The following is a 26,237-nucleotide window of genomic DNA, read 5'->3' on the forward strand; positions in this document are numbered from 1 at the left end:
AATGTTTAGTGATTGAGTAACTGACCTTAATCCTCCCAAGGTTTTCAACTCCTACCATTTTTTATTGCCCTCTACATTTGGAAAAAAAAAAAATAACCATTTGTAAGGGAAGCCATAAAAATCCCTTGTCATCAAGAACTATCCTCTTCCTTCAAGCCTGATGGCACTGTTGACAAATTAAAATTCTTCCAAATAGTCTTCCCAGATCATTCAACAGAAAGTGCTCTTGTTTCCTCAAGCACACTCAAACATTTATTCCTGGAGTTCTTTTTGACCCAATCAAGCTTGAATTTCCTTTTGTACAAAAGGAGAAAAAAGTGTGTTCGAAGCTGTGATTCATTCATTGCTCCATGGGAACTCCTGTTGAAGAAATTTCTTTCTCTGATGTGGAGCAACAGTTGTTCTGGAACTGGTAGAATGTTTTGGAGTCATATGGGAGCAGTAGAAAGTTAATTGTCCAACTTCACAAAACCAGGATGGGGTGGAGGCAGGATTTAAACATAGGCACTGCTGATTTCTAGGCCAATTTTCTGTCCACTAAATTTTTGTTACCAGTGAAGACCATTAATCCATTGATTTTAGGACATGATTAAAAGTAACCCAAAGGAATCTTTTCATTTTACAGATTGGGAAACTGAGGTCCATACACACAAATGTTTATGTACATGCATTTGAGGGATGTATATATGTGTATATCTGTATGTGTAGAAGTATTATATAATCTATATCTATTTAAGCAAATATTTAGTCCCTCTCCTTAATTTAAATTTAAAATTGGGGAGAGTGGCCAAGGCAAAAAAAAAAAAAAAAAAAAAAAGATTTTAAAATTGTGTTTCTTTCAGCAGACACACAATAATTTTATGTTCAAATAATCCCTCATTATCCCTTCTCAGTATAAATATACCTATGGATTTTAAAAAGCAAAATCTGTTATATATTCAGTAGTAGTTCAGGAAGCAAAGCAAATAGCTACTTTCCCCTCCTTCCACAAGCTGACTATTCTCTTCTTCCCAACAAAGAACTAATTGTACTATTGAAAAGGAAGGACATCAGTGTTTCACACACTTATTAGAGTGGATAGGACCTTGAAAGGTCAAGTACTCCATCACCCTGTCTCTAGATTCTCAATAAAGGTTTGACAAAGGTAGAGAGGTAAGAAACACAATGTGTGGAAAGGGCAGTAGAGTTGGAAATGAAAATATGGGTCCAACGTCCAGTTCTGACACTAGCAAACCATGTGACTCAAGGTGAGTCATCCTCACTTTGTGGCTTAGTTTCTTCATCTATAAAATGGAGATAATAATACGTAACATTATATACTTGTTCAGGATCACTCCTGAGGAAGCTCAAGTCAAGGTAATTGGCATTTATTGGTTGATAGCTATGTGTCAGGCATTATGCTAATCACTGATGATACAAAGAAAGGCAAAAGATGCTCCCTGTTCTTAAATGTACAGCCTAAAAGTGGAGAAAAACATTAAAAAAAAAGTTATTTTTCATGCTAAATTGGAGATACTCATTGGAGGGCAGGTATTAGTGTTAAGGTGAATGTGTCTTATGTTGATGATAGGTATTAGCTGGTATTTGAAGCAAGACAGAGAAACTAGGAAGCAAAGATAAAGAAGGAAACAATTTTTGGTATTGGGCACAACCAATGTAATATCCAGTCATCTGTAAAATCTGTGTCCAAATACATTCTAGGAAGCCTTTGTGGTGTAATGTCCAGGCTAGCTTTCTGGAGGGCTTACGACCAGAATAATCACCACCAGAATAGTCACGAATAAAGTCCAAAGTCTTTATCACCTCCTTCAATCTCCCAGTCTGAACCAGTCTGCTCCACAGTCTCACTCAGTCTGGCTCACAGTCTCTGCCAGCAGCATGACTCACAGTCCGACTGTCTGACCCAGTCTCTTCCAGCAGTCTGCCAGTCTCCCCCACAGTGGAGGCAGGAGAGCCACCACAAAGCTGGTCAAAAATAAAATGTCTCTCTTCTAGTCCTTCTTAGCCTTATCTTATTGCAATTACATCATTACAGCATACTGATTATATGTGAACTAGAGAACCATCAACTCATCAATTCCAGTGAGTTAACACCTTGTTTCAAGGTTACTTCTCCAGAGTTCTGGCTTTCTACAAGGTAGTCTTTCTCAGAATGTTGTTTTGAAAAACGTAAAATAAAATATGTGGAGAATACAAAAGGAATAATCAGATTTGAAATAGATATTTTTAAAGCAAGTCTATTGTTTAAAACAATTATTTTAAGTCTTATTCAATTTTTTGTGGTATCTTTTGGGAATTTCTTGGGAAAAAATAGTAAAGATTGGTTTGCCATTTCTTTCTTCAGTTGGTTTTGAGGAAACTGAAGCATATAAGATCAAGTGATTTGCTCAGTCACATAGATAGTAGATGTCTGATGCCAGGATTGAACTCTAGTATTCCTGACTCCGGGACTATCTACTGTGCAACCTACCTGCCCCTCAAAGTCCATAGGTCTCAGGTTAAGAAGCTAAAATTGGACTAATTTTGTTTCATCTAATCTGGGATTCGCAGAGTGGGTGAAGCAGGTGTATATTTGCTGAGCCTGATCTTTTTGTGGTGGCTAAGAAATCATGTAGTGACAGTAAATGAAGACAGTATTTCATGGAAAGTGCAGAGGAGGCTAGAAGATGCTGTCAGATTTGGCATCCTCCTTTTATGATCCAAGGAGGGAGGATTAGGGACGGTTAATGTGAACATGTGTCTGTGCTGTGCCAGGCTGAGACTTTGGCTTGTGCTGTTCTAGCACTCGTGCATAGCATGCATCAGAACTGAAATAGAAGGAGATTATGGAGCTTTGCCCCAGACTTGGCTCTAAATTACCTTTGGAGAAGGCATGTCAGGGGGTAAGCACCGAAGGGTAGCATTACTTACCCTAAAAAAACATTTATTTTTAAATTATATCTTTTATTTTCAAAATAAATATAAAGACAGTTTTCAACATTCACCCTTCCAAAACTTGTTCCAAATTTTTCTCCTTCCCTTCCCTTTATCCCCCTCCCCTAGAAACAAGTAATCCAATATATGTTAAAATATGTAATTCTTCCACACATATTTCCACATTTATCAAAGCACTTACTTTTTAATGTTGGATTCTGAAAGTTCAAAAAGTCTTAAGTAAACCCAAGGAAAGGATTTTTAATGGTGAAATATGAGAGATAGTCATGATAAAAGAGAGATTTTGTGAAGAGGACTTGCCTCCTTTCCAGAGTTGTTATGAGGGTCAAATGGAATATTTGTAGAGAAATTCATAAGCTTCAAAGAGATATGTGAATGCTAACTATTGTTATTCCCTATTTGTTAGTTATGACAAGCTGCTCACACCCACCATGTCACCCTCCATTACCCTTTGAATAATTCTAGTTGCTAATTCTTTGAAGATCAATTATTGCTCAGAGTTTAAAAACAGAAGGTCTTTAGAGGTCATTTAGTTCAAACTCCCCAGTTTATTTTTATTTTTTTTTAATTTACCATTTTTTCTTTTTATATTTTTATTTTTATAATAATATGTTTTTATTTTTCAAAATACATGCAAAGACAGTTTTCAACATTTACCCTTGCAAAAAAAAGAGAGGAAAAAATACAATAACAATAAAGATAAAAATATGATGTTGTAATCCATATTCAGTCCCCATAATCCTCTTTCTGGATGCAGATGGCTCTCTCCATTCTAAGTCTATTGGAATTGCCTTGAATCAACTCATTGCTAAAAAGAATCATATTCATCAGGGTTCATCATCAGATAGTCTCATTGTTGCTGTTTACAATGGTCTCTTGGCTCTTCTCACTTCCCTTAGCATCAGTAGATGTGGGTCTCTCCAACCTCTCTGAAATCATCCTGCTGATCATTTCTTATAGAACAATAATATTCTATTACAGTCATATATCATAACTTATTTAGCCATTCTCCAACTGATGGACATCCACTCAGTTTCCAATTCCTTGCTACTTCAAAAATGGCTGCTAAAACATTTTTAAACAAGTGGGTCCTTTTCTCTCCTTTATAATCTCTTTGGGACTGAGTCCCAGTAGAAACACTGTTGGATCAAAGAGTATGTACTAGTCTTTTGGGCTTCACAATCAACTCCCTCAGTTTAGAGATGTGGAACTGAAGCAAAAGAAGGAAAAGGACTTAATCAAGTCACACAGGCAGCACAAAATAGCAGTGAGTCACAATCCTTCAATGGAACCTAGAGACAATATTCTTCCATGACAATATTAATCTTGCTAGGTAGATTCATAGTGAGAATGGTATAATCAAAATTAAAGGAAGACATTTACCATGCCTAAGAGAAAAAACCTATTTTCCAAATCTCTAGATGGACCATACATATACAAATATAATTAATAAACTAATTATAGGTCATCCTAATTGGATGAATATTGAGTTAACATTCCACTGCCTTCTTTAAGATCTTTATTTCTGTTTTAACATGATAGGATTCTATAATCCAAATCATCTTCAGGTCTTTTTCTGAACCTGTCCAACTTTCCTTTAGTTTTTCTAACTTGTGGGTAAGAATTTCCACTGAAGAAAAGACTCATTTTCTTAAGTGGCTAAGAAAAAAAATTCTTTTTTTCTTATGATTCTATAATCCAAATCATCTACAGGTCTTTTTCTGAGCCTATCCAACTTTTCTGTGCTTTTCCTAACTTGTGAGTAAGAATGCCCACTGAAGAAAAAACTCATCTTTTCATAAGTGGCTAACAAAAAAAGTAACAGCATGAGTAAGCTACAATTTAACATGCAATTAGTTAACTGCATATGCATACAGCTATTTGTGAGGACTGTTTGGGTGGACTTGCTATGTGTGTGGGTGTCTATGTTTAAAACATAAAGAACTGAGGAATCTGAGCATTGGAAAAGACCTTGGAGGCCTTTTAGTCTAACTGGTGCTTGAAAAAAGGATTCTGATATATCTCAAAATGGACAAGTCATCATCTTCTTTAAATCTTTACTTAATGTTTTACTGAGGGGAAACTTTTGAATAACTATTAAAAATTCTTTCCCCCCATTAGTGCATTTTTCTGCATCTTCATGGATGGCAAAAAACATGGTTTCACCAAAATATCTTCCATTTCTGGTGTGCTGGAAAGGAAGCAGTGGATATTAAAAAGGCAAAAATAGATGGGACCTATATCTTTGCTCTCTGGCATGAGTGACTCCATCTTTAAATCAGCCTTCATTTCAGTGTAAAATGAACAATTTTGTCCATCCACCGTGTGCCTATGTTTCCCTCCTTCCCCAATCCTCTTTTAGCCATTTTGTAAAATTAAGCTGTCAGGCTTTCCTTTTTTTCAAGACCAGCTACAGATTACTAAGCCACTGCAACATCTCCAAAACCTCTATCCATTTTTTTATTCTTATGTAAGTGTGTATGTATATGTGCCTGTCTGTATATGTGTGTGTGTCTGTGTGTAGGAAATTGTTTCAGACCTCATATGGTTCACAGGACAAACCTATCAGTAACTGATATCAATAAATTCCCCTTCATTGTCTTTCACCATCATCAGTAACAACAAATCTATCTGATCTGAATAATAACTTTTTGCCTGCGATTCTTTTACCATGATCACTTCAGATCTGACCATCTGGGAACCAAACTCAAATTCAGTGAGCATTTTTTGAGTTCCTGCTTGGTGGATTAAAGATACAAAATCAACCCTCCCTTCCCTTCAGTCCTAGTTGCAATGCTTACTATATCTGTCAATCTTGTTCATGCCATTGTCTTCCTGTGATCTTTTCATTTGGAACATGAGGGACCTCGATTAGATATCTATTAAGTCTTTCCCAGCTCTAAATTGAAAAGGTAGCTAGGTATTACAGCAAAGAGCCAGCGCGCTAACCCTGGAATCAGGAAGATCTGAATTAAAATCCTGCCTCAGAATCTTCCTAGCTGTATGATCCAGAGTATATTCTTTAGCTTCTCTCAACCTCAGTTTCCTTATCTATAAAATGGGGAAAGTAAAAGCATTTATCTTTTAGGGATTTTGTAAAAATTGAATGAGATAACATAACAGCTTTGCAAATCTCACATTACTATAAAATACTAGCTTTGATCATAACGTATATGATGATTTTAGGTTATGAAGTCTTTTACAGGTGTTTTCTCATTACATGCTCACAGATAACCTTGAAGTCAAGCAACCCACTGTACCCCATTTTCCAGATAAGGAAACTGAGTCTCAGAAATGAAAAGCAGTTTGTCTAAAGTTACAGAATTAGCTGTAAGAGTTAATGAATGCAAACCAAGTCTTCTGACTACAAGTGCAGGGCTTACGCTACTCTGCAGGGTGCTGAGTTATCAACATCCCTGATTCTTCTGTTGTTAAGTGAATTGTTTTTCTCTCTCAAGACGTAAAGATGAAAAGTGTTTCTAATCTCGTCATTGCATCTGTCAGCAGAATTTACCAACTAGCTGTAATTGTTCCTGGGAACATCAGAAACAGAAATGATCAGAGATGATTGTCTGGATCCACAATGGAAACACAATCTCTCCTTTGAACCGGATTTCCCCCACCCTATTCCCTTGTACTTTTATTTAATAAAGTAAAACAACAAACTCCCCTTTTTCCTCTTTTTTTCTTTTAATATCTCCATATCAGGAAAATACAGATTCGTATAGACTTGAAGAGATATTAACTTTATTGATTGAAAAGAGGAAAAAATGTTTCAAGTCTTGGGAACTTTTCATGATATTGATGGACAAGATCACCTTTGATACCTGTATGATGATTCATAAGTTGTACAAATTCAAAGACCTTTAAAATCATAAGATCCTTTTATATAAATGGAAAGATTCTTCCCAAGGTCAATGAGTAACAGAACCTCTATCTCACCACAACATTTCCTTCTGTACCATGTTGCATGGATAAAATACTGTCCTTAGAGTAAGGAAGTCTGAATTTAAATACTGCCTAATTAGATGTATAATACTAGGAAAGGAACCTAACATCTCTCTTTCTCAGTTTCCTCATCTTCAATATTTTAGAGTCAAATTTGATTCCCTCTTAGGTTGCTTCTATCTCCAAACCTATGATCACAACCTATATATCGTTGCATGCATTATGCTTCCCCCCAAGAATATCATGGACTTATTAATAGAGCCATAGCTTTTTCTTGGTCAAAATCAATAGAGATACAGGAGAGTCAGAGAGGGTCAACACTGCCATCAAAGTTCCTTGTCATTTCATTTGATGAAATTTTCAACCATTTACTGTTCAAATAATCCATCACTGTCAGGTATAGCCACATGAGCAAGATTATCATGTACCTTGGAACCAAAGAGTGATGTCAGCATGATCCTGGGCAGGTGACAGCCCAGACTACTATCAGGGTAAAATATTCCTTTCCTTCATTCAGGAACACCAGTGATGGTAGAGAATGCACTTCCTCTCCACACTGTTTCTGTATTTTTAATAATTCTTCATCCGAATTTGCCCCTTTGGTGCCATATAGCCCTAGGAACTTCCCCCAATCACCCCTCCATTCTTGGCCACCTGCAGCAAAGCCCTGATGGCAACATGCCAGTGATGACACTGCTTATTAGCAACAAAATCTGATTCATTGTCATGGGGTAGAAAACAAGTAATGGAGAAGCATTCTGTCTTTGGTATAAGCTGGGACTGAGAATAATACACTGGTTCTGCTGCAGATTTCTCCCTCCACAGAGAGAAGCAGCCATATGCGCCAACAGGGACTCTGAACACCCACTAGCTTTCAGTGTTCATGACCAGAGTGCAGTGGTGCTCTAAGTACTGATCTTATTTCTCTTTCCTCCTGACCCCCTCCCTAGAACAAGCCCTCCTTGCCAAGTATACCCCTAGAATATTGCAACAGTTTCCTAATAAGAGAACCCTGCATGAGATTTTGCTCAGATTTTTCAAAAAATAAATATCTCCTTTTATTCTCATAACAACTCTGGAGTTAAGTGTTATTATTATCCCCATTTGCAGCTAGTTAGAATGCTGGATATATTGCTGCACCTGCAATCAGGAAACTCTGAGTTTAAATCTGGACTCATACTTACTAGCTATGTCATCCTGGACGAGTCATTTATCTTTTTTTTTTTTTTTTTTGCCCTAGCTTCCTTAACTATAACTATAAAACAAGGATAATAACAGCACTTACCTTGAGGGGTTGCTGTAAAAATAAAATAAATAAAATTTTTTTAAAAAATCTATATATTTCTTAGAACAGTGCCTAGAATATAGTAGCTATTACATAAATATGTATATCTTCCCTTTCCCTTTATAATTGAAGAAATTGAAGCAGAAGTTTAAATAATTTATCCAGCATCACACAGATTGTAAGCCTTTAAGGTCAGATTTAATAATAATAATAATAGTTAAATTTTATATATAACTTGCTAGGTGCCAGGAACTATGCCAAGTAATTTACATTTATTATCTCATTTGGTTCTCACAATAACCCTTGGAGGTATTTGCTATATTTTCTCCTATTTTGCAGATGAGGAAACTGAGGCAAAGAGAGATTGAATGATACAAGTATATATCTAGGCCTCTAGGCCCAGAAATTTATCTGTTACACTTTACCAACTGCCTCTAAAAGCCCCCCCTATTCCTGAGTATTGAAATTCTGCCTTTTTTTAAAAATCTAATTCAGTTTTTTTCCTCTATGAATCCTCTCATTATCCAAGCAGATAGGACATGTTACACATTAGTCTTTGCTAGCATCTACATAGCATTTTGCAGACAATAAGGTAGTTAATATATGCTATTTCATTAAAGTCCCATGCCAACCTTACCAGACTCAGTGCCGCAGGTATTATTGCCCCCATTTTTCAGATGATGCCCCAGAGTCTCAGAGAGGGAATATGACTTGAATAGCAAGTGTTGGAGTTAGGATTTCTACCTGATAACATCAAGCTTTGTTTCTTCTCAGAGAAAATCTAACTGCTCCTTTCTTACATCTCCTTTTCTGGCTCAAAACTATTTTACTTGTAGGAGAGCAAGAAGTGGGAAGGGGCATGGGGAGGATCTCTGCACTCAAAATCAAGAATTATAGAATTAAGAGCAGGAAGCAACATTAAGAGTCATCCTGCCTAGCCATCCCCTTCTTTTTTACAAATAGAATAATGTATGTTGCCAGATAATAAATAACGTTCTCCAAGCCCACACAACCAGTAAATGATATAGTAGATTTAAGAAATCATGTCTTCCCTTTCTAGTGTAACCCATTGTTTCCCTCTCTTAAGAAACTTTGGTTTGGACCTGACTCTAAAAGCATATCCCTAAGAGTTCAATCTCTTTGAACTTTTTTCTTCCTCAGGAAAAAACAGGATAATATTATTCCACAGGGTTATTGTTGGGAATGAGTTCTGTAAGTTCCAAAGCTCCATAAATATTTGAAAAGTTACTCCTACTTTGCATTATAGCTAAGTATGTATTTGTCATAAAACTTTTTCGACTTGTTACCTCCATCTGGCAAAAAGGATGTTTCATCTGATCATTGCATCTTGTTTAGTAAGTAGGACTGTGCTCTATATTTGTTGTTATTCAGTTATTTCAGTCAGGTCCAATTCTTCATAACCCCTGTCCTTCTTCCTTCCTGACTCCAAGCCCAGAAGTCTATTTACCATGCCATCTAACTGCTGGTACTCTATACAGAAAGTGATTAAAATGTATATTGGGTTTACTTGAATATCATCTAATCTGGAACTGACTCTTCTATTATGATAGAAGATACCTTCATGTAGCTACAAAATCTCTTTAGAGAAGAGCCTTGATGAATACATATAGTTAAGGGACTTATGGTGCTTTGAAAATCTTGAGGGATTGGTTTTACTATTATGTTGAAATGTATTAAACTGAATGAATAATTTAGAGTATAACAAGTCATAATTGTGTGGAATAATAGAAATCACAGTGGTTTTGAACCCTAGAATCTGGATTCATAATTCTAACTCTCAATATTTCCCTGAGTTATCTAATTCCTCTCCCTAGGTAAAATAAGGGGTTAGAATTGGATTTCCTTTGAGGTTTACTCCAATTCTAAATCTGGTGATTTTATAATTTGCTTAAATGAAGAATTTTTTATGTCCTCCAAAAATTATTACTTTAAATCTCAAATAGCAAGGTAAAGGAGATAATATCATAACAGATGATAGAGCTATCTTAGATGACTATATATATATATATATATATATATATTTACATATATAATATATATATCTTCAAAGACAACTGTTTTTTTTTTCAATCAAATTGATCTTAATGGTAGCACCCTGAACAATATGGTTCATAGTCTATCTATTTAGACTTATTAAGTTGCTGGAAATGGCAAAGTTTAGGAATGACGATCTTTCATTTAAATGACTGAAATTGGATATTCCAGGAGCTGAATCTTTGCTTCCATTACTTGAAAAATGGAGATCTTAATACAGAAAGCCAAGGACCAAGATGATTATTTGGAGGAATTATCCTATCTATAAATCTGAATATGGACAGAAGTTTAGAGGTCATTCCACCCAATGCTATTGCATGACTAGAAAGGACACCATTTTGTTCAACCAGTTTCCTCTTAATAAGCTGTAGTGCAGATTAACTGAGCTTTTGTAGCCCTAATATTGTTCTTTTTTTTTTTTTTTCAATTGTGCGTGATGCTTCATTATCCCACTTGGGGTTTTCTTGGCAAGGACACTGGAATACCTTTCTATTTCTTTCTGCAGCTCATTTTACCTGTGAAGAAAGGAAGCAAAAAGGATTAAGTCACTGGCCCAGGGTCATATAGCTAATAAATGGTTGAGGTCAGACTTAAACTAAGAAGATGAGTCTTCCTGACTCCAAGCTCAGCACTCTATCCACTGCACTACTTATTTGTCTCTTTAGCCCTTCTGGCAAATTAACTAAACTTATCATTATCACCTGTGTCCCCTTGCTGCTTCATTCCTTCCTCCCTCCTTTAGTTTTGAATAAAAAAAAATCTTAGAAATGGAAAAGACTTCAGAGATATTCCAGCTCAACTTATTCCAAATATATGTATTCCATCCTTAACATCCTTAATAAATAGACATCTGAAATCCTATAAGATCCCACCTTTTCCTCTAAATATCTATTCTCTTCTCCCATTTCAATAACAAAATAAGGTCTCAAAATCTCCTTTCACACTAAGATATAATGACTAAATATAATTTTTTGGCATCATCCAGAGTGAGTTGTATCTTAGCTGGGATTGGTGGATTTTAAGGAAATGGGTTTGAATCCTATCTATACCACTTGGTACCTATGTGACCTTAGGCAAAGCACTTTATCTTTCAGCCTCAGTTTCTTCATCTATAAAATGAGAAGGTTGAAACATATAACATATATGATCCCTTCTAGTTTTTTTTTTTTTTTTTTAATCTATGACCCTACAGCCAGCATGGTGTTTTGGATAGAGTGTTAGCTCTAAAGCAGTAGTATTTATTCCTCTTCAGGAGATATATTGGTTATTTAATTTGGGGGCAAGTCATTTAAACTCTCAGTTATGTAAATGACATTCTAAGATTATAAATAGCAAAGAAGCCTCTGACCTCCATTGGGAGAGGGAGTTTCCATATTTGAGAATTCCTTAGATTAATTAATCTTGAATATTTTCTATCTCTATGATCTTTAAAGAATTTAGTCCCAAAAGTGAAATTCCAAAGATCAAGTAATATATTTCTTAAATGAAGGCAAAGGAGATTATAAAATGCTAGACCATTTCATCCTGAAGGGCCCTTTTAGTATTATTTCCCCTTAAGGGTCAACAGCTCCAATACAGCCTAAGACTTATCTTTTTTTTGAACTTGGACTTTCTAAACAGCCAGATGGGAATGCACCTTATTATCTGAAAGACATATTGGTCCAGTAAATAGAATGTTGGACTTGCAATCAGAAAGAACTAGGATAGAATGCGACATCTGAAATTTCCTTAGCCATGCAACTATGGGCTAGTCTCTTAAATTTTGAACGTAAATGTCTTCTACATCTGAAAAAGTGGGCATAAGGGAGCACTTTCCTCAAAGACTTGTTGTGAGACCCAAATGAGATAATGTATAGCAAACATCACATCAGTTTCAGTTATGATTATGATCATAAGCACAGATTCAGGAAATTAAGACTGTATAATTATTCTTCTTTAAGGAATGAGTGATGAGACAAACCCTAGTTGGAATAAAATGATCTCCAAGATTCTTTCCATGATCTCATGGTACTTAACCAGGATGCAGAAGATGTAAGGAAGGATTGAAGTAACACAGGAGACAATTGGTCTACATAAAAGAAGACTAAATGGAGAAATGATGGCTGTCCAAATATTTTTTGACATTAGGTTTGGAACAGGAAAGGACCTTAGAAACTATCTAGTTCTCAGGATAGTTAGATGGCATAATGGATAGATCACCAACCCTGAAGTCAGGAATACCTGATTTTAAACACAGTCTTTGACACTTGACACTTACTATGTGACCCTGAGAAAGTGACTTGTCTGCCTCCTACCCCCAAAATATCTCACTTTAGAAATAATGTAGAAATTAAGCAGACCCGTAGTAAGCACCCAAAGTGGGGTTTGAATCCAGGTTTTCTAATTCCAGAGCCTTTTCTCTTTTTCTTTCTAGTATAGAAGGGCTGTCACATGAAACAGGTTTTAAGTATGTTCTGCCTATTTACTTAGGGCAAACTAGGAAAAATGAGAAAAAATCACAGGGACATTCATTGCACAGTTTCCAAATGAATAATTAAATGCATCATCTAAAAGTGCAATGGATTGTCCCAGAGCCTCAAAAATGCTGGTTTCCCTATCCCTAGAAATCTAGAGGCAAAGGTTGAGTGACAACTTGTTAGACATGTTGTGAATCTTTTTTTTTTTTTTTCCAGTTTGACTTAATGCTTGATGTCTTCTACATTCTCCTTTAAATCTGATAATGGATTTTCATGTTCTTTAATTTTGACCATCACCGAGGTATCACTATTTCCATTTCCCATTTTATCTCAGTTTGCATATTTAGATAGATCGATAGATAAACATATATATATAGATAGACATATCTATATCTATCTATATAAACTTTTTAAAAGTGTTTAAAAATTTAACTTACAGATGATGTCATAAAGGCCTGGAGAAATTTATATAAACTGATGCTAAGAGAAATAAGTAGAACCAAAAGAATATTGTATTTAGCAACAATAAGATTATGTGATGATCAACTGTGATGGACTTGGCTCTTCTCGACAATGAGCTGATTCAGGCCAATTTTAATAAACTTATGATGGAGAGAGCCATCTGCATCCAGAAAGAGGATTGTCAGAACTGAAAGTGGATCACAATGCAGTATTTTCACTTTTTTGTTGTTATTTGCTTACTTTTATTTCTCAATTATTTTCCTTTTTGATTTTTCTTATGCAGTATGATAAATGTGGAAATATGTATAGAAGAATTGCACATATTTAATATACAATAGATTGTTGTTTAGTGAAAGGGGTAGGAAGAAGGGAGGAAGAAAAATCTGAAAAACAAGGTTTTGAAAGGATGAATGTTGAAAACTATCTTTGCATGTATTTTAAAAATAAAAAGCTGTTATTAAAAAGTCTAGTTTACAATAAGCAGTAATCGATTTTTTAAGGAAGAGAACCTGGGGCAATTTAATTATGAAATGATTCTATTCAGAAAGTATTTGCCTCTGCAGGCAGGCCAGTGTACAGAAAGAGAGACAGAAGATGCCTTCCCTGGGAAAGCATTAAATTAATAAAACTCTGCGGTGTGAGTACCTATAAGGCATCTTTAATAAGACAATCTCACTCTCTTCCTCTCTGTCTGCAGACTCCAGAAGAATTAGAAGATGATTCGGACTTTGAACAGGAAGACTATGATGTACGTAGCCGGACCAGTGTCCAGACTGAGGATGACCAGCTCATTGCTGGACAGAGTGCACGGGTAAGTAAAAAACTAAGACCTTGGCCCATCCTTAAAGGGCTTTTATGAAAAATGCTGCATATTCAACACCACCTTTCTGATTTCACAGGGATTTCTGTGATTGTAAGATAAGAGTCAGGGTCCAAATCTCTCAATAATGTCTGTGTTTTCTTCAATCTTTCTTTACTTTTTTCTCTCCAATTGTGTTTAAGAACACTTTCAGACACAGGCAATTAATGAAAATAAAATGGAATTGTCAAGTAATACAATGTACTCTTATATGCCTTAAATTTTAATGGGCTAAACCATCTCACTCTCTAGTTTTGCTAAGTAACCCAGGAGCAGAAGCAGAATTAACACTCTTTCCCATCCCTATTATCCTTTGGTGCATCCATTGGAAATCACTGAATTTTAGACTTGCTAAGGCTCTCTGATGATATTTGTATTAAAACAGATAATGGTCAAGTGACAAATGTTTGTATGATTTACTCTTAAAGGCGACTGGTGTCTGCAATGGGGTCTTAAAAATGGATTGCTGATTGTTGTATAGTGTATTATAGTGATAGATAGGGCTCTGGAAAGTTGGAAATTATTGGATGGTAGGGGAAGAGATGGTGGCTGTAATGGCAATGACTTTAGAGTCAGAGTAGATTTAAACTATTTCTCTGATGCTTAATATCTGGGTGTTCTTGGGCTAGAACACATCCTTGGACTTCAGTTTCATCATGTAAAGAAAGGAGTTAGGTGAGATGGTCTTTGCAGTGTTTCTAGTTGATATTTATGCTTTTATGAACTTAAGGCCTTGAAAGTATATGAACAAAGCAGAATGAGTTGCAATTTAGAGAATTGGGACAACTCAGAGAAGCTGAAAAAGACCTGTTGAGCCCAGACAAGATAGACAATTTTAGGGGCAGAGTCAAGAGATGAAACAAAGTTGAGGTTTAGTGGTTAGGAGGGAAAGAGTTTTAAAAGACTTGAAATGATGGTGCTTTGGGGTCCAAGAATTAAAGGACTTGCTTCATCACCAGTTAAATTTTTTTTTCCCTTACATTTTTATTTAAAGTTTTGAGTTACAAATTCTTTTTTCTCACTCCCTCCTCCTTACCTCTTCTGGAGATAATAAGCAATCGGATATAGGTTATACAATTGCAATTATATAAAACATTTTCATATTAGTCATCTTGCAAAGTGTACAATTTCTTGTGGTAGTAAAAAAAAAAGCAAGTGAAAGAAAGAAAGTGAAAAATAACATGATTAAAATTGTTTTTTTTTTTTTTTTGTTTGTTTTTTTTTTTTTTTTTTTTTACAATATCAATTCTTTCTCTGGAAGTGAATAGTATGCTTCATCAATTAGTCCTTTGGGATTTTCTTGAGTCCTTGACTTCTTGGGTCATTGGTGAGAACAGCTAAGTCAATCACAGCACTTCAACAAACAATATTGCTATTACTATATATGAAAACTGCCTGTTCATTTTTTTTGACCATTTGTTAATTGGGGGATGACTTTTTAAAAATAAACTTGAATCATTTTGTATTTTTTTATGTACTCAAGAAAGGAAGCCTTTAACAGATATATTTATTACAAAAATAAAAAATCTGTTTTCTATTTTCCTTATAATTTTGATTGTATTGGATTTGTATCTGCAAATTTTTATGATTTTTTTATATTGTAAAATCAAAATCATCTATTTTACATTTTTAATGATCTCACTTTATTTTCTTTATTCTCAAATTCTTTCCTAATACAAAAATCTGACAGATAAACTGTACATGTTCTTTAAATTGCTTAGGTTATCACCTTTTAGTTATAAATAATGTACTCATTTTACATTATTTTGGTTTGCTGTGAAATGTTGGTCTATACCCAGTTTCTACCATAGTTTTTCAGTTTCCTCACATCTTTGTGAGATATTGCGTTTTTGCTCCAAAATCCTTTATCTTTAGGTTTGTCATATACTAATTTACTATATAACTATATTGTACAGTAATTACTATTACTACACACACACACACACACACACACGTATATATATATTATAATATAATTTGTACTTAGCCTATCCCACTGACCCACCATTCTACTTTTTAACAATTATCAGAATGCTATGATAAGTACTACGTTATAATACAGTTTGGGATCTAGAATGGCTAAACCAACTTCTTTCACATTGTTTTTTCATTGAATCTTTGGTGTTTTTAATAGAAATGGGTGCTGTATTTTGCAAAGACTTTTTCAGTATCTATGGAGATAATCATATTATTTCTGTTCACTTTGTAACTGATATGGTCAATTATGCTTGTAGTTTTCCTAATATTGAACAAGCCTTTTTTCTTTACTATTTAGTAGTTTATTTTCCCCCAGTAACAAGTAAAACAATTTTTTAACATTTGTGATTAAAACTTTGAGTTTTTATTTATCTCCCTTCTTTCGCTGTCATGGAGAAGACACAAGTGGAGTCATACAGACATTTTTATAAAAGCAATATTTTGAAAGAAAACATAGACCCTCCAAAGGAAAAAAAAACTTTCAAAGAAAGTTTTTAAAAAGTGTATTTCAATCTGTATTTGATAATGGTGTTCAGGTAGTGTAATAATTTTATGTTTTCTTTCTTGGGTCTATTTTCCAGGTCAGTTGTTTTTTTTTTTTTGGTTTTTTTTTTTTCTCATTATCTTCTATTTTTTTTTTTTTTTTTATTCTTTTGGTTTTGTTTGATTGCTTTGTAATTTCACACAAAGTCATTAGTTTGGATTTGATCAATTCTAATTTTTAAGGATTTATATTTTTCAGTGAGCTTTTTAATACCTCCTTTCCCCATTTGAACAATTTTGCCTTTTAAGGTATTCTCCTTATCAGGGAATCTCTTTTGCTCCAAATCCTCTACATCTCATTTTATTTTAAAAATTTCTTTAAGGTTCTTCCAAGGCCTGAGACCAAATTCAGATTTTTCTTGAAGGTTTTGGATGGAGAAGCTTTTACTTCATTATCTTCTTCTGATCATGTGTTTTGATCTTTTTTTTTTAATCACTGTTGTAATGATCAGAATCTTTTTCTGTTGTTTGCTCTTCCTTCCAGCCTATTATTTGACTTTTAACTCTTTGTTAAAGTAGGGCTCTGTTTCCCAGGTAGAGGGTACGATGCCCTGGTTTCAGGGATTTTGTGCAGTTGTTTTCAGAGATCATTCTAGGAATCTTTAAGTTTTCAGTTTTTCCAAAGGGGCATGATCCAAGGAGAGGTGTTTATTACCCTCTTGGTCTGTGTTCTGCTCTGGACTGACCACAAGCACTATTTTTGCCCTGGTACTGTGAGGAGGGTGCTCACTCCACTTTACATGCAAGCTCTGAAGAGCTAGTGCTCTTTCTTGCCCTCTGACTGCCACCTTTAACTAGGACCCCTATCTGTGTATGGGCAAAGCAAGAGAGTACTATCTCAGTGCTAGCAGAAAGACTCTTGTGATATCCTTCTGACCAACTGTTCAACTCTTAATGGCAACCTCCAGAAATAGACCCTGATGACTCAGAGGCTCCCAAGGCCTGTTCCTAGCTTCCTGGGATCAGGATAGTGCTGGTGTGGCCTGTGCTGCACAGTGCTCCACTCTCACCTTAGAGCAACAAACATTTCCTGCTAATTTTCTAAATTTTCTTGGATTAGAATATTGTTTCAAACTGTCTTTTTGTACTTTCTGATACTCTAGAGGTTTTTTGGCTTTGGGTTTTTTTTTGTCATTATTTAAAGGTAGTGGGAGGTTTGGGAAAGAGCTCAGGTGAGTCCCTGTTTTTATGTCAACATCTTCCATGCAGAGAGCCAGTTCTGCATTCTTGATATAATCAATCCCACCTGGTTATTATGTATTATCCTTGTAACATATTGCAGTAATTTCTTTCCTAGATTTTTTAAAACATTTGCATCAATATTCATTTGGTATATTGGTTTTAATTTTTTTTTCTCCATTTTTGCTTTTCCTGGTTTAGGTATCAGCATCACATTTGTATCACAGAAGAATTTGATAGTAATCCTTTTAAAACTATTTTTCCAAATAGTTAACCTAATATTGAGATTATTTTTTTTTTAATATTTGGTTGAATTACATTGGAAATTCATCTGTTCTTAGGATTTTTTCTCAGGAAGTTCATTGAGAGCCTGTTCAATTGCCTTTGTTAAGTTTAGGTTATTTAAATATTTAATTTCTTTTTCTGTTTATAAGTAATTTATATTTTTGCAGATATTCATGTATTTTATTTCAATTTTCAAATTTATTATCATATAATTGGGCAAAATAACCCCTAACAATTATCTTACTTTCTTCTTCATTAGTGTTGAATTCACACCATTCAATTTTGAAAATATTAAATTTGTTTCTTTTTTCCTTTTTTAAATTAAATGAACCAATGATTTTTCTATTCTCTCCCCCCCCCCATAAAACTAGCTTCTACTTTTACTTATTAGTTCAATGGTTTTCTTAATTTATATATTATATATCTCCTCTTTCATTTCAAGGTGTTATAATTTGGTATTTAATTGGAGATTATTATTATTATTAATATTGGTAAAGCAATTGGGGTTAAGTGACTTCCCTAGGATTGCTCAACTTGAAGTATTATGTGTATGAGGCTGGATATAAACGCAGGTCCTTCTAACTCCAAGGCCAGTGCTCTATCTACTATATCATTTAGCTATCTATCTAGTTTTTTTTTTCTTTTTTTTTTTAATTTTCTTGTAATTGCATGCCCAACTTACTGATTTGCTTTTTCTCTATTTTGTTGATAAAAGCAATTAGAGAGATGAATTTTCCCCTAAGTAATCTTTTGGCTGCATCCCATAAAATTTGGTATGCTGTTTCATTATTGTTATTTTCTTTAATGAAATTGTCAATTTTTCTTATAATCAATTTTTCATATTATTTGGATTTTTTGACATTTATTTTTAGGGTTAGATTATTTAATTTTTAATTAAATTTCAATCTTTTTTCCTATAATCCATTATGAATGTATTTTTTATTGTATTCTGCTCTGAAAAAGGTGCATTGACTATTTTTACTTCTCTGCATTTAGTTGTAGGATATGAGTGTGTTTGTGTGTGTGTGTTTGTGTGTGTGTATGTCATGTGGTGTTTGTAGGAAAAAACAAAGAAACAAACAAAACTTGTATTTCTTCCTGTTTTTATTCAGCTTCCTCCAGAGATCTATCATATCTAACTTTTCTAGAATTTTTTTCACTTACTTAAATTCTTATTTATTTTTGGTTTTATTTGTTTCTGAGAGAGGAAGTTTGAGGTTCTCTACTAGTATAGTTTTACTATTTTCTCCTGTATCCTATTCAACTTTTTCTTCAATAATTTAGATGATAAACCATTTTACACAAATATGTTTAGTTTCAATATGATTTTATTATTCATTGTGACTTTTAGCATGGCATAGTTTGCTTCCTTATCTTTAAAAAAATTATTTCTATTTTTGATTGTGCTTAGTCTAAAGTCATGATTGCACTGTCCCCCTTATTTTTGCTTATTTTTGCATAATGAATTCTGCTCCAGACCCTCATGTTTATCCTGTGTATAATTTAATACTTCATATGTGTTTCTTGTAATTACCATATTGTAGGATACTAATTTTTAATCAATTCTATCTGCTTTCTTTTCATAAGTGAATGCATCCCATTTACATTTATAGTTATGATAACTAATTGTTATTTTTCCATGCTGTTTCCCTTTATTTATCCTCCTCTCTTCCTTACCCTGATCCCTTCTCATAAGTGTTTTACTTTTTATCACTGCCTTTCCCAATCTACCCACCATTTTTGCAAAGCCCCCTCCTTCATCTATTTTCCCAATCCCTTTGTAACTTTCTTATAGGGTAAGATAGATTTTTCTATCCAACTGAGTGCATACATTATTCTCTCTTTGAGTGACTTCTGATGGGAGTAATGTTTAAACTTTGCCCACAATTCCCTCCTTCCATCTTCCCCTATAATAGCTCATTCATAACTATATTATGTGGAATAACTTACCCCATTTGATCTACCACCACCTTTTACCAATACATTTTTTCCTCTATTTTTTTTTTTGGGAGGAGGGTAGTTATCATCCCTTCAAAGTCATATTATATAGCCATACCTTCTGACAATAATATATTCCTTCTAATTGTCCTTATAGTAATAAAGTTATTAAGACTTAACCATATCATTTACCATATAGAAATATAATTTAGCCTTCTTAAATTTCTAATATTTTGTCTACTTTTTTTTCCACCTTTTTATGTTTCTCTTGAATCTTATATTTGGAGATTTTTTGTTTGTTTGTTTTATATTATTTTTTATTCAGCCTGTTCTTTCAAGCAGGAATGCTTAAAAGTCCTCTATTTCATCAATTATCCATTTTTCCTCTTGGAAGATAATATTCAATTTTGCTGAGTATGTGATACTTAGTTGTAATTCTAAATCATTTCCCACCCAGTATATCATATTTCAATTACTCTGGTTCTTTAATATGGAAGTTGCCAAATCTTGTGTAATCTTATAGCTCCATGATGTGAATTGTTTCTTTTTGCTTGTTTACAATACTTCCTCCTTAATCTGGGAATTCTGAAATTTGGTTATGAAGTACCTGGGAATTTTTATTTTGACATCTTTTTTAAGGGCATATTTGGAACATTATTTTATTTATTTTATTCTTTTTTTGTTTCCTGGTTATATTATATCAGGGGAGGGTGGTCTTCACATATTCTCTTCAATGATCTAGAATTAGATTACTTAATTTAAAATCAAATTTTAATCTCTCTTTCCATAGTCCAGTGTTGTGTATGTAATTTTTAAAAATTTCATTAGAATCTGAAAAGGATTCATTTGCTGTTACTTTGCATTTGGTTGTGAGATTGTATGTTTGTGTTTGTGTGTGTAGGTTTCATGTGCTGCTGAAGGAAAAAAAGTTGTATTCCTTTCATTTTTCTTTGAGGCTTTTTTATACTATTTTGACACTATGGCCTTCTTCTAAATTTATGCCTTGATCCTTCCTGTCATGATAGTAACTTTCTATAATCAACTATTATCTATTTTGTTTTGTTTTTTGATTATTTTCTTCCTTCTTTGCAACTTGGTATTTTTAATCTGAAAGTTGGACTCTAGTTCTATACTGTCCTCAGTTATTTTTTATTTTGTTTTGTTTTGTTTTGTGCTGGTGAAACATATCCTTTCTATTATGCTGATAAACTGCCTAATAATTAGGCAGTTTTATCATTGTTTGGAGGGGAATTAGGGAGGATTTCAGAGGGTACAATACTTTCTGATAACTCTCCATCCATTTTCACTTCTTACTCCTAGTTTGTTCTTTTCTCATCTGGCAGGATCCTTTTTTTTTTTTTTTTTTTTTTTCTTAAATTTCAAATGTCACCATCTCAATCTCTTACCTGATAAAACTCAAATGGTTCACTATTACTTCCATAATCAAATAAAATATCTTCCGTTTGACATTTAAAGCCATTTTTAATTATATCCCTTTCTACCCTATTCTATATCCCTTACACATTACTTTCACTTTTGTACTCTATGATCCAGTTATACTGGCCTCCTTGTTGGTACTCAACTTTCTTACTCTATGCTTTTTCAGTGGATGTCCATTAAGTTGTCCATCTCCTTATATGGAATGCTGTTCCTCTTCAACTCTACCTCCCTATGCCAGGTCACCCTGATTTAAACTTTACCTCTATAAGATGCTTGAGCTCACTGAGGGCAGGAATTGTTTTTCCCTTTTATTGTTCTATAACAATTAATTGTGTTAATAAATACTTGTTGAGTTGACTTGACTCTAGTCAGCTATGGTATATCACTTTCGCACTGTCAGTATGCCACTATAAGGTATTGCCTTCAAACTGTTCTATATTTTATATAAACTACATGACTTTGCTATCACTTTCTACCTTTTCATTTCTATTTGGATCATTTCCACTTTTCTCCAGCCCAAGCCAACTTCATAATTCTTGACTCTCTTAGCTTGTGCTGTGTGCCCAATGGGACTTTCTTAGATTTTAAACAAGCTCCTTTATATCCCTGAACTGTTCTATCCACTCTATTCTGCCTCATATAGACTCTGAGACCCTACAACCTTTTCATTGGTTAATCTTTCAGTCTTCATAATATACTGAATCAGAATAAGTGATTTTTTTTCATGCCCAATAACTTTTGACCCTTTTCTTTAAAATCTAAACAATATGTTGATTCTATGATATCTCTATGCTGGTCCAGTTCTCTACAGACTTTCAGGCCATTCTTCATCCTCAATCATTTTGAGAGTAAATAGTACCCTGAAAGAGCTTAACTTTAGGAGCCAGGAAATCTAGGTTCGAACACTGCTTCTGTTATTTAATATCAATGTGACTATACTCAGGATCAGTCAGAGTCAGGATTAATCAAAGTTCTTGGTCTTTAGGGGGAGAAGTGAAGGCAGTAAGCAAGCTTCCACTAGGCTTGTCAAAGATGTATGCTTGATTCTGGAGTCCAGAGTCTCCAGCAACTCTCCTCCTTGTCCTGCCTCCAAGTGACTCTGACTTCTCTCCTCCAGCCCTCCAATTCTCGCCTATGATTATCTCACTACCAAACATTCAGCAAGCACCAATGGTGAGGATTGCCATCACATCACTCTCATCTAAATATGTATATAGAGCCATTATCTCACATCAAATAGGTAATTAGTCTTAAGTGCTCTGCTGTCTGATTCAAGCACACCTTTTCATAATTTCAGCCTTCTACACTTTGCAAAAAGAGAAAATTGAATTTTGTAGCTTCTAAGGTCCCTTCCAATGCTAAAGATGTACATGCATTATCCTATGTCTAACTTCCTGGCCCATGGTCTCCCACTTTGTTCAAATCAAATGACATAGCATTCAGATTTAGTAAAATAATATGTTCAAAGTGCTGAACAAACTTTATAGCACTATATAAATGCTAGTTATTATTATCATTATTCATTATTATTATTATTACTATAAAAAACAGTAGTTTCACCCCTACTCATTATACTTGCTGCCCCTAGACATGGGATCATGCTTTACCTTCAGATCTCATCCAGAAATTCACCTTGCCATTCTTATCATCTGCTTCCTGACATAAACATTCTGAATTAAAATTTTAGTAGATATATACTCAAATGACAAAACCACAAACAACCTTCAGAAATTGTCTGTTGTGAGACAGTTAGGTGGCACAGTGGATGTAGCACTAGCCCTGAAGTTAGGAGGACCTGAGTTGAAATTTGGCCTCAGACACTTAATAGTTCTTGCTGTATGGCCCTGGGCAACTCACTTAAGCCTAATTTCCTTAGGAAAGAAAGAAAGAAAGAAAGAAAGAAAGAAAGAAAGAAAGAAAGAAAGAAAGAAAGAAAGAAAGAAAGAAAGAAAGAAAGAAAGAAAGAAAGAAAGAAAGAAAGAAAGAAATTGGCTGTCAGCTAGATAGGAACACAGATCAAGAGCTGGGAAACACTAAAGAAGTCATCTATTCCATATCTCTCATTCTACATATGAGCAAATCTATCCCCAGAGAAGTAATTTATTCAAACATGCATATAATGATAGCTCACAATTGCAAAGCTTTCTAAAGATTACAAAACATTTTTCTCATATTATCTCAGTTCTCACTACAATCTTATTAAGTAGTTATTGTTACCCATATTATTTGAATTTTATAGATTAGGAAACTGAGACCAGTGAGGTGAAGGAAACTATCCTGGCTCACATAGTTTATAGGAGCAGAAGAAATAGGATTTGAATACAGGTCCTCTGACTCCAAATTCAAGTAGGGCTCTTTCCATAATACTTTTTTGTTTCTCTATAACAGAAACTTAAAAACTAGAAAGCTGATTAAAATAAGGGCTTTCTTGAGGCTACAACTAAAAAACAGGAAAATAATCAATCTATAAAGTCAGCCTAGTGGAAACCTTCATTTATACCAATTGCTTCCTGTCTTTACAAAAGTACAATTTGGATAATTCCTGCAGAAGACCAGATAATTTCACAAAAGGAAAATATGGAGGTGGGGCTTGCCAAAAGAGTGGTGCAAGATCAAACTCAATACTGAACAAACTGGTGCTTGGATTGACTGTTTTGAGCTGTAGTTTGGATGCATTGACCAGTCAATTTTGGGTAGACCATGACTTAGTTTCATAGCCTTGATTCTTTAAGGAAAAGCAGTATATTTTCCTCATTCTGGGATCATCATGAGGATATTAGCATTACATAGAATAAATAGTACTGGACTTATAGTCAACAAAATTCTATTAAATTATGTCTTCTAGTTCAAAATTCTATGATGTCGTGAAGGAGTTTTGATTAATTCCACTGCAAAAGCAAACAAATAAAATCCTAGATTGATTGTATGAAGTCCATATTACTCACATCACATAGCAATTCAATTCAATTCAGTCCAATGCAATGCAATTCAATTACAGCAAGCATTTATTAAAAATTATAAGTCACACACTATTCCTGACACTGAGAACATGACAAAAATAGAAATCAAAATAGCATCAAAAGTTAAAGTAAAACTTAGTCCTTGCCTTCAAAAAGTTTATATTTTCTTATCAATTGCCATGTTTGACAAGCCTATTATCTACTAACCAGAGATTGATTTTTTTTTTTTTATTCCTTGGATGTTTTTACCTGAATATAATGTCACCAAAAGTGATAGAGGGAGTAGAATTCCAAATTTGCTGAGTTGCTTTGAATAGCTTTGAGGTCCTTCATGTGGTCTGTGTAATTAACTTGCAACAGAAGGCATTTGTTATTGAGTCAGCCTAATTTTAGCAATGCAATTATATCACGTCAAGCTAGAGATGGGGGATTGATACAGTTAAGTTGGAAATGAGATGATGCCTTTAATTGCTTATAGGGACATGAGCTCAGAGATGAACTCTTTGATCATGGAGTTAGGTTAACTTGAGGGGGAATAAAAAATTGTAAAGTTGCTAAAATGTGCCTATGTCAATAACTTTTGTATTGACCTCTTTCAACATGTTTTTTTTTTTTTTTTTTTTTTTTTTTTTTGCTTTTTCTCCCAAAGCATCACTTCTGCTTCCCATTTCTACCTGACCTCACTCTTAGGTGCTAATTGATAATCTTAAAACATTGCCTTTTCCAGGTTCCAAACACAAACAAAAACAAAACGGTTTAAAATCATATTTGAGGCGGGTCTCTAAGTTATAGGATAAGAGGTTTAGAGCTGGAGGAGAGCTTATTGGTTATTTATCCCAACTTGTTAGCCTGTTTCCTCCTCTGTAAAATGAGCTGGACAAGAAAATGGAGAACCACTCCACTATCTTAGCCAAGAAAACTCCACATGGCCACACAAAGAGTTGGTCAAGACTCAACAACAGCAACCCTGTCAGTCCAACTCTGACATTTTACAAAAAAAGGAAATAAACAGAGATGAAGTGACATGCCTAAGGTCACATGGATAGTGACTGTTTTCATTGCATTAGGCTGACTAGAAAAGTTCAGAAAACCAAATGGATTGCTAATACTAGAAATTTAAATTAGGGAGGGTCAGCTTTCTCTTGCTTTTCTGAAATCAAAAAGATAAGACCACATAAGTAATTACCAAGTCTATTTCTAAGTCCATTCCTATTCCTAGAATTTGAGAACATTTAGATAACAATGGTCTCTGAATGTCAGGTGAATGCACTAGAGTAAAACCCAATCACAATATGTATTAAATCTGCCCATGCTTTGGAGAACATTTTAGAACTGTTACATCTACTAGCAGCAATGCCTCTTCTATACCCCTTAAAGAACTCCTACATCTTGTAAAGGACTGCCCACACATTTTTCTCTTCTTTCCATTTTTTTCTCTCACTTTTTTCTTCCTTTTTCCTTCCTTCCTTTTCCCTTTCTCTTTCTTTTTTTCTTTCTTCTCTCTTCTGTTTTTCTTTTTTGTTTATTCCTTTTTTACTTTCTTTCTACTTCTCTTGCTCCTTCCATCCATTACTCCCTCCCTCCATTACTTAACTTTCATTACTTCTTTTCTCATTTCTTTCTTCTTCCCTCCTTTTTTCTTTTATTCCTACCTTTTATACTTTCTCTCTTTCCTTTCCTTTCCTTCTCCTTAGACAATACCTATGATTTCCTTACTCCCAGGGATCTATCATTTAATGTTTAACTTAGTGGAAGGTATTGACTTACGCCTCTCAATTCAGAAGTGTTGAACTCAAGTGAGCCTCCAACATCCCTGATTTCTTCAAGTTCTCAGCAGAGCTCTACCTTCTACAAAAAGCCTTCCTAAGTCCACCTTAATATTAATACACTTAATTGAGCAGTGTGCTCTAATTGAT

The 26,237-nt window shown here is 34.3% G+C and overlaps 1 protein-coding gene across 2 annotated transcripts in view; it reads left to right on the top strand.

Annotated features, from left to right (window-relative positions):
- The window catches only part of CTNNA2 (catenin alpha 2), a 1,447,481-nt gene that overhangs the window by 1,343,942 nt on the left and 77,302 nt on the right, over positions 1-26,237 (top strand). For both annotated transcript variants that reach the window (XM_031957116.1, XM_031957117.1), the window contains exon 14: positions 13,838-13,951. In XM_031957116.1, the coding sequence (XP_031812976.1) occupies positions 13,838-13,951 (114 nt within the window). The remainder of the gene's footprint in view (positions 1-13,837; positions 13,952-26,237) is intronic.

Source organism: Sarcophilus harrisii, chromosome 2, assembly GCF_902635505.1.
Source record: "Sarcophilus harrisii chromosome 2, mSarHar1.11, whole genome shotgun sequence".
NCBI lineage: Eukaryota > Metazoa > Chordata > Mammalia > Dasyuromorphia > Dasyuridae > Sarcophilus > Sarcophilus harrisii.